Source organism: Acomys minous (genome assembly GCF_964271855.1).
Source record: "Acomys minous genome assembly, chromosome: 12".
NCBI classification, from domain to species: Eukaryota; Metazoa; Chordata; class Mammalia; order Rodentia; family Muridae; genus Acomys; species Acomys minous.
Genome location: NC_140493.1, coordinates 40,504,485 through 40,519,633, shown reverse-complemented (window position 1 = coordinate 40,519,633; position 15,149 = coordinate 40,504,485). Strand labels below are relative to the sequence as shown.

Below are 15,149 nucleotides of genomic sequence, written 5' to 3'. Positions count from 1 at the left end.
AGAGAGAGAGAGAGAGAGAGAGAGAGAGAATATATGAGAATAAAGCTTAATAAGATGAGGTTTTTTAAAAAACTATAGGTTTTTTTGGGCTGGAGAGATAGCTCAGCAGTTAAGAGCACTGGCTGCTCTTCCAGAGGTCCTGAGTTCAATTCCCAGCAGCCACATGGTGGCTCACAACCATCTACAATGAGATCTGGTGCCCTCTTCTGGCCTGCAGATGTACATGCAGGCAAAGCACTGTATACATAATGAATAAATAGATAAATAAATCTTTTTTTTTAACTATAGTTTTTAACTTACCATATATATATATATATATATATATATATATATATATATATATATATATATATATATATATATATGCATTTTGGACTCTTAAAAAAATCTGTTGAGTTCTAATAGATTTAAATTAAATTATCCCAGATTCAGTAAAAGTAGGATTTCTATAGACCTCTCTCTCATCTTCTGGTGGTTTATCTATTACAGTTGTGGTTATTACTCCCTTATCTACACTTTAAAGCACCAACTCTTTAAGCATTGGACCCCTCGCCTATATAGACACATTTGCTTAATTCAGGAAACTCCTGCCATTCAAGTCACTGAAAGCAACTATAAAAGTGCAGAGTTCACACTGGTTTTAAAATGACAAGCAGGCTGTTGCTAAAGCTGTATGGTACCATACAGAAAATGGATTTTTTTTTTTTAATCAGAAAGATTTGTCACAAACCCAGGCTCATGGGACCCAGGCTCACTGGCAAGTGCCTCAGCACCTCTTTGGAAAGGAAGAAGCACACTCATGGCATGGTCTAGCTTCTGGTCCACAGTTTGCATCAGAACTCTCCCTCCTGTTCTTCATTTCAAGGGCAGGGAGCCATGTGGTATCTCCAGCACTTCCTCCTCTCATAACACCAGCGTCATTTCCCACCTGGGCTGCTCCTGCAGCATCCCTGGTACTGCTTTTCACTAGAGATGATCACTATTTCCACTAGTAGGGATTGAAGGTCTTAGCATGTAAATTCTTAGGCTCATGCGGGGAAGAGAAACAGAATAGAAAAGGCTAAGGTGCTCACTTTTATCTTTCAAAGTTATCAGTTTAGCATAAACATTTACAATACCACTAACTGCTGATTCAAGTAACTTGGGTAACAAACATTTAGTATCTTCTTAAATACTAGGCAACTTTCTGAACACAGGAATATAGTGGTTTTCAAGATAAATACTCCCAAGACTTTTGTCTCCAAATACTACTTGGCTTCTTCTAATTCAATGAAAAACTCCCTCCCGTATGCCAGGCAGTATTCTAAGCACTAGAAACACTTAGCCTTAGCTCCCCAGGAGCTCACTAGTTGTCAGGGGCCAGACATGCAAATGTAGGACCGAAACAACACACGCTACTTGTAAAATGAAGGGACAGATGAGATGTCTGCCTTAGCCCTCAAAATGAGGAAAGGCATACAAGAGTGCACAGCACAAAGACCAAAGCTAATTGACGGCTGTTTCACAGTGAAGGCATGAACCGCCAGGGAGGGACATCCCTCCCCATAACCAGCCTCCGTTCCTGCACTCTGCTTTCCTCTCCTGATGAATGAACTAACGGTGCCCACTCGGACCATCTCCACTTTATATTAGATGTGCTCCTTTCCCTCTCTCGGAAATCCTCCCTGCTTTCCCCTATCACCAATCTTCTCCTCTCCCACACCATTCTCCACAGCAAGCCAAAGAACAGCATCCTCCCACCTTCCCCTTTGACTACTTCCTATGCTTCTGTCTTCATCCTGGCAGCCAAACCCTCCTATAGCGATGCCTCCATTTGCCTCAAAATCCTCTCTCCCAGTTCTTGCCTGGGTGTCTGCCAGGCTTCCATCTCTCCCACTGCTCTCAGGGCCACTACTTCGATCGCTGTGCCTTCCTCAGGGAACACCACCTCTGTCTGCATTCCTTCAGACTCTTATCTCTTTCCAATGAGCTAACTGCTAATCCTCCCTGCACACGAGTGTGTGTGCGCGCGCACACACACACACACACACAAAAACACACACACACGTACACATTCTTCACTTCTCAACCTCCCCCAATGTCATCTGTCTGCTAAGATCTAAATGTTTGGGTCTGCATCCCCAATTTATATGCCGAAGTTCTATTGCCCAAAGTGGTGGTGTTACAAGGTAAGGCCTTTGAGGAGGTGACTAGATCTACCTGTGGAATGAAATTGATCCGCTTATAAAGGATGCTCAGAGAGCTCTCCTGCCTTTCTACCACCCATGGAAACAGCAAGGGCATGCCATTTATGAGCCAGAAACCATGTCTCCACCAGACACTGAACCTGATGGTAAGTTGGCCTTGGAATTCTCGGCCTCTAAAACTGAAAGCCATTAGTTTCTGATGCCTCTAAACTACTAGGATATAGAATTTGATTTGTGGACATCTGGACATTCTAGCTCTATTCCTCTGGGCTTGGTTTAAGCTATGGTTTGGAGGGGGTCTCCCCCAGGGACCATTTAACATCATGTGGGGACATTTTTGGTTGCGGCACTGGAGAGTGAGAGGCAGGGACTAGCATCCATGAGACAGAGGCTAAACAGTGATAAAATTCTAGCAAGTACAGTAGAGAAGACAAAATGTCATCATCCCATTGGTCAAGAAACAATCAACTGGTTAAGAATCAATCTCTTCTTGCATCTTCTTTCCAATAACATTGATCTTTTTTGTTCCCAGTACCTATAGCATCCAAGACAATCTACAACAAAGTTATGCATTTCTTGAGGTCTCACCAAGCAATTGGGCTCAGCACATTATTTTTCTTCCTTTATATTCCTGGAAGAGTTGCTGTCAGTTTTAAGCCACTTATTAAAGTAAATAGGAAAACACTGCTCTACGTGTTTCTGTACACGCATTGCAATAGTTACAGAGCAAACACCAAGTTAGGCTGCTGACTTCCTTTAAATCCAAAGTGGTCTCATACAACATCAGCAGGGTTGCGTCTCCTTTTTCAGCATGCCAGTATACACACTTATCTCTGGAGCTTTCCCTCACTCGTAGCTCCTTCCCTTCCACGTGCCGCCTCAGTTCCTACTACGCCACTTCAGCTAAAACTCAACACGGCTATTTACTTCCATCTGCCATTCCTTCACGCTGGGACCTTGTTAAACTGGAGCATACATTAGGAGATATAAAACGTCTCCACGAAAATGAAGTGATCCGGAAGGATTCGTTGAGTTACCAGAGTAACAAAAACGACTAGCATTTTTCGGGTCACCAAAAGGATGTCCATGCCCAACATGGTGCGTTCCCTGTTTCACTCACACCAGGGCTGCTCTTACCTGCACCTGCAGGAGGGAAATGGCACCTCTGTGGCCTTGAGCACATCTGAACTACCTGTGCATGCCTCTGTTTTAAAAGTCAGATCAAATCAGATTTTACTTTTTAAAAATCACACAGTGGTGATCTTCTTCTCCAAGAGAGGCGGCAGTGCAGAGAGATAGCCCGCCTCCGTCTCGCTGCTAGGGTGAAAAGGCCAGGGCCCAAGTCCCCGGAGCTCAGAGAGAGGCGACGACACCCGCCCAACCCACGTTCGCCGTTCCTTCTCCGTCTTACCTGGCTGTCCCACCTAGCTCAGAAGCACCTAGAAGACCGTCGCACGCTCAGAGCCCAATTCCTTCCTTCAGCCCACTTCTCCAGAGGCTGAAACGCCCCGCGCGCTTTGCGTCATCAGTCGGCGCCCGCGAGCGATCACGTGATGCCAGGGCCAGACCGCCGCCCCTCGGTCACGTGACGGGCTGGAGCCACCGGGGATGAAACTAGGGTCCTGCCCGCTGGAGCCCTACAGCTCAGGACTCTAGGAGATCCCTGGGGCAGGAGAGAGGGATCCGGGCGCCCCGTCCTCGCGGCCGACGTCGGACGGCTGACAGGTGAGTCGGGGGCGTGCCTGCGCGTTCGCGGCCCTTTCCCCTCCCCAGTGGGCCGCGTCGGGTGCTGTCCGGGGAAGCCCCGGAACCCGGAAACCTAGGGCTTGCAGAGAGTTTGGGCTGCATCTTTGCAGTTCACCTACGGCTTAATGGAAATCGCTCTGGCTCCTTGGAAGCTTTGGAGGTGATGCTTAGCTGCTGAGCTTGCATGTTTCTCCGAGTGGTGCCTTGCTTAATGTGGCTGATCTTTCATTTACTCTCGAGAAAACCGAGAGCAGTCGCTGAAGTGACAGGTGAGGGTTTCACACACGGGCGCGGGGGTTGAATAAAAGTTCTGTCACGCACTGTGAATTTGGGTAAGTCGCTCCTCTGCTCCCTAGGCCCCCTCACTCACTTGAGACTTGGTGCCAAAGTCCTTTGTATTGCGGGGAGGGTGGGAGTCCACTGGGCTCTGATTCTTGTATGATAGGGAAAAAGAAAGTTGGACTCCTGGTTACTATATAGGTGAGGGATAGTGAAGGAATTTTATTGCCTCAGTCCACAACCAGGGGCACGCGCTTTAGGTCAGCTGTTCTCAACTGTGGGTCGCATGACCCCTTTAGCAAACATCTGTCACCATACATGTTTACGTTACGATTCCTACCAGTAGCAAAATTGCACTTAGGAAGTAGCAACGAAAATGATTTTATGGTTGAGGCCACCACAACACGTATTAAGGGATCACAGCGTTAGGAAGGCTGAGAACCACTTAAATGTTCATAAGGACTCATGAATCAGACTGAAGGAAACCAGCTCATTCCAGAACTTTTCTGGGAGAGCATCCATTATGGGTTTGAGACTGTAGCTTTCTTTATGGAGCTGAGGTTTTGTGAAAACATAAAAATAGATCCCTCTTCCTTTGTCCTCTGGATCGGGCCAACAGTGCTTTGTCTAGCACACTTTAATTTACTAAAGATATTTTCTTCTGTACTTACAGGGTATCAGGATGTCAGTCTTGAAAGCATATTCCTTTGATGAGGGGTTCCATGCCAAGTTCCTAAAAATAAAGCTGACGCACTTTGTAGCCTATAATATTAATAAGAGAATTAAGATGTGTGGCTTCGTTCCATGCCATGAACAGTACAATTCAACCTAGAGCCGGGGGAGTACTACTGGTGTTCAGAAGTTTTCGTCATGCATTGGGTGGTGGCAATCTCCAAAAGAATGATTTAATGTAGCTTCTTCTACAACGTTTACTTGGCCTCACTCAGGAAGGGCTCGACTGAAGTGCACCATCTTGTAAAGCTGGCTGCTTTTGTCTTAAATGGTTGTGTGATAAGTGTGATAGTCATTTGATTCTGTCACTCTAGGCCAGTTTAGAAAATATTCTAGCCAAATAAGTTACAGGGAAAATATAACTAGTCGTTGTTATGTCTAATGGGTCATAATGCAACTAGATGTGATAATGTGACTAAGTTCTTTCATTTAATGTTGTCCTGACATTAGTCTTCAAAGTGTAGCCTGAAAACTTGCATTGTAATAGGTTTTTGTTTTTTTTTTTAAACTCAGTGTTCTTCATAAGGTGGGACAGATTACAAGCAATGATATTTCACTAGAGCGGGGTTTATTGTAACAGGTATTTTTATTTTACATTAAAATTTTTCATAAAAGCACTTGTTTTAATACAGGTGTAGATAAGACAATCACCTTAGTTAACAGAGGCCATACCTTTGTTGAACCACTGCTAAATACGTTTGATTATTTTCTTATGTCATTTTAGAGTTCTCAGGATGGTTGGTTGGTTGGTTGGTTGGTTGGTTGGTTGGTTTAGAGTCTCACTATGAAGCTCTAGCTAGCCTGGAACTCACTATGTAGACAAGGTGGCCTTGAACTCATAGCAATCTACCTGCCTCTTTGGAGTGCTGGGATTAAAGGGGTGTGTTACCATACCCAATCTTAAAGTATGATCTTAAGGGCCAAGAGCTTAACGCACAAAGTCTTGATTTACATCATCATCTCAAGCCTGATCTTTCCTGAGTGTGCTGGGTCTGTCTGTCTGTCCCTTGGGAGAGACGGGGAAGAGGGCAGGTACCACTGCTTTGCTTTAAGCTGTGCCTCTAGGAGCCACCTGTCTGCACTATGGTAGTATGTACACCTAGGCAGCAGTTATAACTACCGATCATAACTTGGCCTTTGCTATGTGAGGTCAGTTTTATGCTGGCTAACTTTGGGTGGGTTTGGTCTTTGGTGGACCTCAGTAGGTCCTGATTTTACCCATTGTGGATTATTTTCTCCCTTTTGCTCTCTCATTTCCTATGCTAGACCACAATTCCACAATTGGAGTACCTGAATCTCAGCCCATTACTTAGCAGTGTGGTTTAAGAAGCAAATATCACTGAGAATACTGAGAAGACTCGCTAAGGATGTGTACCGTAATGTGTATTCTAGGGTTCCATAGTGAAAGAGTTCCAGGCAGCTGCCGTGACTTCTCAGCATCCTCTGCTTGCAGCTCCCATCCAGTCTACCTCCATTAGCTCTGTGTCTACCTCTTGTTCACACCACTCCAGACACCCTAGCCACCGTACTGTTCCTTAGCACTGTTCCAGTTACCTTCCTGTTGCTGTGAAGAGATTCCATGGCCAAGGCAACATAGAGAAGAAAGAATCTAGCGGCGGCTTATGGTTTCAGAGGGGGAGTCCATGACCATCGTGGCAGAGGACACGACAGCAGGCAGACATTGCACTGGAGCAGTAGCTGAGAGCTTACATCTGATCCACAGGCACAAGGCAGAGAAAGAGAGAGCCGACTGGGAGTCGCGTGGGCTTTTTATACCTCAGATTTAAACTGTCAAACCCTGTGACACGCCTCCTCAAAAAGACCATATCTTCTCATCCTTGCCAAACATTTCCCCCCCTGGGGACCATTCATTCTTATTCTAAAGGTGCATGTCTGCCCTGGACTGTCATAGTGACTTATAAGCTGTATGTAGAATGCCTTTCTTCTGGATCTGTTCATTATTGAAGTGGAACTAACTTCCCCACAGCCTAGTAGCATCAGACAGTCTCTCTCTGTCTCTGTGTCTCTGTCTCTCTCTCTCTCTCTCTCTCTCTCTCTCTCTCTCTCTCACACACACACACACACACACACACACACACACACACATACACACACACACACACCTTTACACAGGACTCTTACACACAGTGACCACTTGCTCTGTCAGAACTAGCATGCTAGAGAGAGAACCCAAGATGGAGCTCAGTCTTTTTGTACTTACTTCTGACATGGAAGCTGTGGCCGCTGTCATGTCTGTTCCGGGAGAAATTCCATACATCATCCTAAATTCAAGGGAAGGAGCCTACCAAGGGCATGAATAACAGGAGGCAGAGGTCATTGGGGACAACCTAGATGCTGGCAACCATCCCCAGATATGCTTACTGCCTGTTCCCTCTCTTCCTTTTGGTCTCTGTTCAGACATCCTTTTATCAGAACAACGCTATATAGTCCGGCATGTGCTCCATCTTTAAAATCAGGTTTTTCCTTACACTCTTTATCATAGCCTGTATGTATTGGTTAAGTTATATGTCCTGCTTTCAGTAGTGTGTAGACATCATGATAACTGAAGCTCTGGGTTATTCACTACTGTATCCTCAGATTCTAAAACAGTGCTTGGCACTTAGCAAACACTGGCTAACTACTTGCTGAAGAAAAGAGCTGAATTAACAGCCGGTTAAAAGCAATTCACTGAGCAAGCATTGTAGATGTAAGTAGTTCCGTAGTTGGATCAGCAGATCAGGAATACATGAAGAATGCATGTCCTTTCTATCCTTCTGCACCGCCATCTGTTGGCTCTTGCCATTGCCCCACCCCACCCCTGCCTGAGCTAGTTAGCTCATAGTCCTGAGGAAGCTGTTGCAGCTCCCAACATCAAATGTCTCCTAGACAGCATTCAAAGACAGGAAGCAGGAGATCAATCCAGGCAAAAAAAAAAAAAAAAAAAAAAAAAAAAAAGAAGCTCCCCTCTCACTTCTCCTCTTTTAGCTGATGGTAAAAACTACTTCCTAGAAGCCCCGCCTTAAGACTTCCTCTCGAATGTCATTGTTCTAAAACCAGATCACATGGGCAGGAAAGGCACTTTGTCTTCTACAGTGGAAAAGGAGATGGGCACAGAGTTGAGGAGTGAACAAAGAGTTGTTGCCATGACATCCTAGCTGATGAAGACATTTCTGAATACTGAATCAGTGGTAGAGACTTCCAAGAGAACTTTACAGGGGTTTCACCGAGCTCAGTAATCAATAAGTCTGATAGATAGCTCATAGCAGGAGAGAGCTTGCTGCAAGTACTGAGGCAGCCCTCTCGTGGGCTGTCAGCAGCCTTTCTACATGCTGATTCGCCTACAGTCAAGGCCTCACTATTAAATTATTTACCCTTTGGGTCTCTGGTCTTAGAAGACTACATGTGAGGCTCTTCACTCAAACACTCCCAACAGCATCAATTGCATTCAGTTCTTGGTTTTAGTGATCATCTTCCTAATTGTTAATACCAGCACACAGGGAAGTACATTTTGGGGGACCAGTGGCCTTTCCTGAAGCTGAGAAATGAAGCTGGCTTCCTGGACAGCAGTAGATGATTAGACAGTGATAGGTGATGGTGCTGCTGACGGATTTTAGCTTGCGAGTCACCCCTTTGCATCCCTTGCCCGTTGTTCTGTTAGGCTGTTGCTTCCTTCTGCTTGTGAGATCTTTTGAGCATTCCTGAACTCAACCCTCTTCCCTGCCTTCTGCATTTCAAACCTGTCTTCCAAATTATTTGTCATAGAAAAGTTCTTCATTCTTATATTCTAGAATATGTCTTTTTATAGCTTCTGGGTGACTTTCTCAAACTCTAACTTCCTAGAACTTCAAGCTACTAAATGGCACCCAGCATAATGAGAACACTCACCCAACAGTAGTTGGTAGAGGGCCGAGACTGCCCGGCGAGTGGGTGCTCCCCTAGTTATCTCGACCACACCCTAAGCACTTCACATCTTTTACAGATGCCTTTCTCTGGGACCCTCTGCTCAACTTACCACAGGCTGCTCATAGGACAGATCACTTCTTATAGTCTTCATACTGACTCACATTCCATGCAAAGATTAGCATCATTAACCTCTTGTATTTTACTGCATTTTCCTCAAAACTAGTATGGTGATTTGACTATTAGGAGGTGTGGCCTTGTTGGAGGAAGTATGTCACTGGGGGAGGGCTTTGAGGTTTCAGAAGTTCAGTGCAGGCCTGGTGGCTCACTGTCTCTTCCTGCTGCGTGCGGATCCAGATGTAGACCTCTCAGCTACCTCTCAGCACCACGTCTGCTTGCGTGTTGCCGTGCTTCCCGCCGTGATGATAATGGGCTAAACCTCTGAACTGTAAGCCAGCACCAGTTAAATGTTTTCCTTTGTAAGAGTTGCTGTGGTCATGGTGTCTCTTCCCAGCAATGGAAACCTAACTAAGGAACCAGCCATCCTCCACTCTTTAATGTTTCAGCTTCACATCAAAAATATATTGGGGATTTCATATAAAAGAGATGCTTAGGGCTGCCTCCCCCTACACAGCAGAAAGTCTGTGATTCTAGGTGGTCATATTATGCAGCCTCGCTGTGAACCACTGTACTAAAGTGTGGGCTGCATTCTTCAACACATCTTCTTCTCTATATGGCAAAGAGGCCCTCAGAACTGGGTGGTTGGGTAAGAAGATGGAGCGTGCCTTTAAGAACTTTCAGAAGAGTGGCCTGTTAACTACAAGTGCAGTGGTTTGTATGCTGGGTTATAAATCATCCTTAGTATATTGGAATAAAAGACAGCTGAGTAGCTGATTCTGGTTACATGGTACATACGTATTTTTAGACCAGTTTGGTTTAGTATAGATACATCATCTTCACAAGATTATATAAACTTATCTAAAATTATATTATTCATTTGCATTATGTGTGTGCACATATGCATGCATGTGGCTGTGGAGGTGGGGGTAATGCCCATGGAAACCACAAGAGGGCATTGTATCCCCTGGAGCTGGAGTTACAGGTGTGAGCTTGTGTAGGAACTCTAGAACAGCAAACACTGTGGAACCATCTCTCCAGCCCCTGAAAATTTCAAAGGAATTGTGGGCATGTTTATACCTATGGGTCCATTGGATAAATCCTCAAAATGATGTTCAGGGATGTGTCTATTGACTTGTAGTGACTTGGGGAAATATCACGTAGTAGGATGCTTTTGTACAGGTAGGTTATACCAGAGCCACACATGTCCGGTAGCCCCACTCTGGCTCCAAGATGAGCTGTACCTTATCTTTTTTTCATGAGAAGCAAGCAGAGGGCTGAAGAAGAGGCCTAGAGTGTGGCTCTAGCAGCGGTCCTTGTGCCTAATCTTCGTTCTCAACTTGGCTGGCCTTGGAATCACCCAGGAGACATCTGTGGGTCTGCCTTTAGGGGAGTCTTCAGAGAGACCTAACTGAGAAAGGAAGGCATAACCCAAATATGGGTGAGATCATTCCATAGCTTGGGGTCCCAAACTGAATAAAAAGAAAAAAAAGGAATTGACCTGAGCACCAACATTTATCTCTCTGTTAATATTAGGGAATAGCCGTTTCTTCATACCAGAACTCAGTGACATAGTTTTCATGAGTTGTATATACATTTCAAAAGCATATACAGATATTTCTCTAAAAATTGTTAACTTCTTTTCTTTTTTCCTCATATAGGTTGTTTAATGGAGCAGCCACTTGTTCCACAGACCTGGCCTCCCCTCGTGATCCACAGACCCCAGCTCTGAAGCCCCCCAGGTGTGGAATAGCGGGTCACCATCACGATGCTGGACTTCTTGGCTGAGAACAACCTCTGTGGCCAGGCAATCCTGAGGATTGTTTCCTGTGGCAATGCCATCATTGCCGAGGTGCTGCGGCTGTCCGAGTTCATTCCTGCTGTATTCCGGCTGAAAGACCGGGCGGACCAGCAGAGATACGGAGACATCATATTTGACTTCAGCTACTTTAAGGTGCTTTTCCCCGTGGCTTTGATATGACTGTCCTTTCTATACAAGCAGCTTTTCTCTGGGAGCAAGAAGGCTTGAAGTGGTCAGATAATTACAGGGCATTAAAAGGACAGCTTTTCAGTCAAAGTTAACATCAGCTTCTAACTTAAAAATAAGAGAAGGAAGGGTACTGTGTAGAAAGTACAGTATTAACCAGTTAAAGCAAACAACCAGTAAGGTATTGCCTTTCACCTTGAAATACATTTGAAAGCCTGCTAATCTTGGTTGCCATTCACCCACAGGGATTTTGATTCGAGGCTTGCTGTACCATCTTACCATCTGTTGATCTGCTTTTGTTTTAACATATAAGAACCATAAAGCAAGTGGGTGTGGTGGCGCACACCGTTAATCCCAGCACTCGGGAGACAGCCTAGTCTACAAAGTGAGTCCAGGACAGCCAGAGCTATACAGAGATACCCTGTCTAAAAAAAAAAGAAAGAAAAAAAACACAAACCACTATTGTAAGATAACCTGGAAGTGTTTCCAACAGATATACCGTAACTGACTTTTAACACAAGTGTGTTTCCCTTCTCAGGGTCCAGAGTTCTGGGAAAGCAAACTGGAAGCCAAACCTGAGCTACAGGATTTAGATGAAGAATTTCGGGAAAACAACATAGAAATAGTGACCAGATTTTATTTAGCCTTTCAAAGTGTGCATAAATACATCGTAGACTTAAACAGGTATGCACGAATTTTGTAACAGCTTGTTCTGGGAGAATAGCAGGGAAGAAGGGAGCCAGCAGAACATGTGTGCCTCTCTCGGGTCCACAGCTCACCCACCCATGCCACACGTCGCTGCAGTTCCATGGAAACCTGCTGCTGCTCCTGTCAAGGGTCGTGATCAACTTGCTCCGCTCTGCCCTCGGGCTTTCAGTCCCTCGCCTAGTGATCCTGTTCCAACACTTTACATGTCATGTTAATTGAGAAACTTAACTTTTTTTAAAAAAGCATTTTGGTTTTTTGTTTTGTTTTGTTTTAAGATAGGCTTCCATTGTGTTGTGCACAACTATGGATTTACAGTCCCCTGCCTCTGTCTCTGGAGTCAGTGTGAAGACAAGCCTGTTCCACCAGGCCCAGCTCAAATCAGCAGTTCCTAAGAATTTACCAAGTCACTGACCTTTAGTGGGTAGGCCATGTCCTGTGCCATTGCTTCCGAGCTCCAGCTGTTTTATAACTCAGGAGCAGGGAGTATTCCCTTGACTTGGAACAGCTATAAATGTTAACTTGTGGCCCCAAGTCACTATGAGTTACAGCTCATAAGATGCTCGGGTTCATAAAAACAGCAAGGACTAGAGGAGCTGAAGCCAGAATGCCTGGTGTCCTGCCTTGTCTTCAGAAAGCCTTTCCTCCCTCAAAGATGTTAGAGCTTCTGCTTACATTAATATGTTGCCTGGCATTTCACGTCTAGATACCTCGATGATCTCAATGAAGGAGTTTATATTCAGCAAACCTTAGAAACTGTGCTTCTCAATGAGGATGGAAAACAACTTCTAGTAAGTAGTATTGACTGTAAAGTGCATATTCAAAAATACGAAACAGCTGGGCATGGTGGCGCATAACTTTAATCCCAGCACTTGGAAGGCAGAGGGAAGTAGATCTCTGTGAGTTCAAGACCAGCCTGGTCTATACAGCCAGTTCCAGGACAGCAACGGCTAAATAATAGAGAGACTGTGTCATAGATAATAATAATAACAACAATAATAATAATATCAGCATCAATATGTACAGAATGCAATTCCTCAAAAGAAAAGAAAATAGCTTGATAGTTATGGGTTTAGAGTGTGTCTGTATTGAATGAAGTTACTAATGGCATAAGGATCCTGTTGGGCTATGAGCTTCCTCTGTGTAAGAGCGCCATCTTTTTTCATCCAGGACATGAAGCTGGTACTTAGTACACGGTCATCATTTAAGAATGTCTGTTAGCGCCAGTGTGGTGGCCATGTCTACAACCCCAGCACTCGGGAGATGGAGACAGGAAGATTAGTTCAAGGCCATCCTTACTCATAGAATTGAGATTCTATTTTATAACCTTGATCAAAATAATCACTAGGAATTAAATTTTATTTTCAGTCAATTTTAAAAGCCTATTCTTCACAGTAGCTGAGATCCCTTTGCAGAAAAACATGCATTTACCCTGAAATATAAATACATCTTTCAGGAAGAATGACCAGAGTGGTCATTTGTACCATTGCGACATCACTCCTTGCAGACAGGCAGTCTTGTGAGCTCAGCCATTGTCCTTTCTCTTCGTAGTGTGAAGCCCTGTACTTATACGGAGTAATGCTGCTTGTCATAGACCAGAAGATCGAAGGGGAAGTCAGAGAGAGAATGCTGGTTTCTTACTATCGATACAGGTATCTTTGGCCTCACAGCCCCAGAACACTGCTGTGGATGAAGTGCACTGCGTGCTCCTGTGCCCTTGGGAGCAGTGGCCTGTGGTGCAGGATGCTGAAGTACATACATCTTCTGAATGCACTGAAAGAGTATAGCCGTTACCCTTTTGTGTATTACATTCCGGGAAAACTGTATACTATATATAAAATGCTGTATCCAAGACGTAGCGATACAGAGACTGTTGAGGCCACGATGAGAAGATGGGTATCTGAAATCAGAATGTTTTAACTTGAGGATAAGTGTTAAGGGATTTGAAAGTTTTATGTGTTCTTTTGCTTTGAAAGTTTTGTGGATTTTGTTGTTGTTGTTGTTTGTTTGTTTTTATTTTTTTACTTTTCAAACAAGACCCCTTGGCATACATAAAGAAATGAAGGAGTTTTCTGTCATCATTCTCATGGGGATGGCCAAAAAACTATCATTCTGAATGAGGTTGAAAGTGGATTTTCTCCCCATGCATAGACACAGAAACAACAGCCCAGGTGTTGGGTTTCATGAGTCTGTGCAGAGCTGTGTGGCTGTCAGAAGTAGAATCCCATGGAGCCACTTCAACAGGTTTCTAACCCCAGCACTTCCCACACAGGGTTTCAGTCTTTTGAAGAAATGTGTCCAAAAAATGGATACATGGGGCTGGAGAATAGGCTTAGCAGTTAAAGAGTATCTGCAAACTTCTAGAAGACCTGAGTTTATTTCCCAGCACCCCCACAAGGCAGCCCACAGCCAATCAATCTCTCTCTCTCTCTGTCTCTCTGTCTGTCTGTCTGTCTCTCTCTCTCTCTCTCTCTCTCTCACACACACACACACACACACACACACACACACACAATTCAGTAAGTCTAAAACCAAGCAGTGTTAAGTGAGAAGTATATATACAAGGCAAATAAACAACTCTGAATACAAATTAAATGTAGAAGCCATCTCAGGGAAAAAATGGTTGATAAGCAGGGGCCATTTACGAGTTAGGATGAAGATAGGATGAGTCGAATTCACAGGAATGGCCAGCGAGGAGCAGGTCCTCCACAGAGTGGCTTTCTGGGGACATTGTCTGCAGCACTTGCTGGCACTCTGCCTCCTCTGTAAGTTAACCTGGAGCTGCTCATACAGCCTGTGGCTTTTCAGCATTATCATTCCTGAAGGGATTGTCCACTGCTGCAGATCATTCATTCACATCCCTTTGTCCTTTCACTGTCTTGCATCCATGCTTGAAAAATGAAATGGGAGTCACCTCCAGGCCTTTAGGAGATCAAGTGTTATGGTGAAACTTGAATGGCCTTACCTCTACTCCTGAAAGTGCTCAGAGAAACAAAAGCTAAGTGATGTGAGCATGAAGAGAAGTATTCACTTATGTCCCTTCCCTTTGAATGCTTAGACTTTATCCCATGGGTAGTAGCATCCCAGGGACGGGAGCCCCTTTGTCAGTGGGACACTGTTGCAGCTCAGTACAGTGCTGAAGGAGACCCTGGTAGCAGATAGACAGTATTTAAGATGAATTCATGTCTTACAGAGTCACTGTTCTAGCATGAAAAAAATCCCATGTATTTTTTACTGGAACTCTTCAGCTTGCAAAAAAACAAAAAACAAAAAACAAAAAAACATCAGAGTAATGTAAAGCCACACTGACATGATTTTTAAGTTTTTTTTAAATTTGTAAATGTTGACTGAGTTTCACATTCTTTATCCATAATTCTAAAATCTAAGGAACTCTTAAAAAAAATAACTACATAAACTTGTGTATGCTAATGCACACCTGTGATTCTTGCACTTGAGAGGCAGAGGCAAGAGGATTGCTAGTATTTGAGGGTATTGTG

At 44.3% G+C, this 15,149-nt stretch overlaps 2 protein-coding genes across 3 annotated transcripts in view; one reads left to right on the top strand and one right to left on the bottom strand.

Moving 5' to 3' along the window:
* Positions 1-3,729, bottom strand: part of NSMCE2 (NSE2 (MMS21) homolog, SMC5-SMC6 complex SUMO ligase) — a 217,361-nt gene extending 213,632 nt beyond the window's left edge. The window contains exon 1 of one of the 2 annotated variants that reach the window (XM_084749150.1): positions 3,598-3,729. The gene's annotated coding sequence lies outside the window, so the exon portion shown is untranslated. The remainder of the gene's footprint in view (positions 1-3,597) is intronic. The other variant, XM_084749151.1, reaches the window with a different exon arrangement.
* A 30-nt stretch (positions 3,730-3,759) lies between these two features.
* The window catches only part of WASHC5 (WASH complex subunit 5), a 53,748-nt gene continuing 42,358 nt past the window's right edge, over positions 3,760-15,149 (top strand). Inside the window, exons 1-5 of the mRNA XM_084749148.1 lie at positions 3,760-3,911; positions 10,622-10,914; positions 11,486-11,631; positions 12,359-12,443; positions 13,204-13,304. Coding sequence (XP_084605274.1) covers positions 10,729-10,914; positions 11,486-11,631; positions 12,359-12,443; positions 13,204-13,304 — 518 coding nt within the window. The 5' untranslated portion in view covers positions 3,760-3,911; positions 10,622-10,728. The remainder of the gene's footprint in view (positions 3,912-10,621; positions 10,915-11,485; positions 11,632-12,358; positions 12,444-13,203; positions 13,305-15,149) is intronic.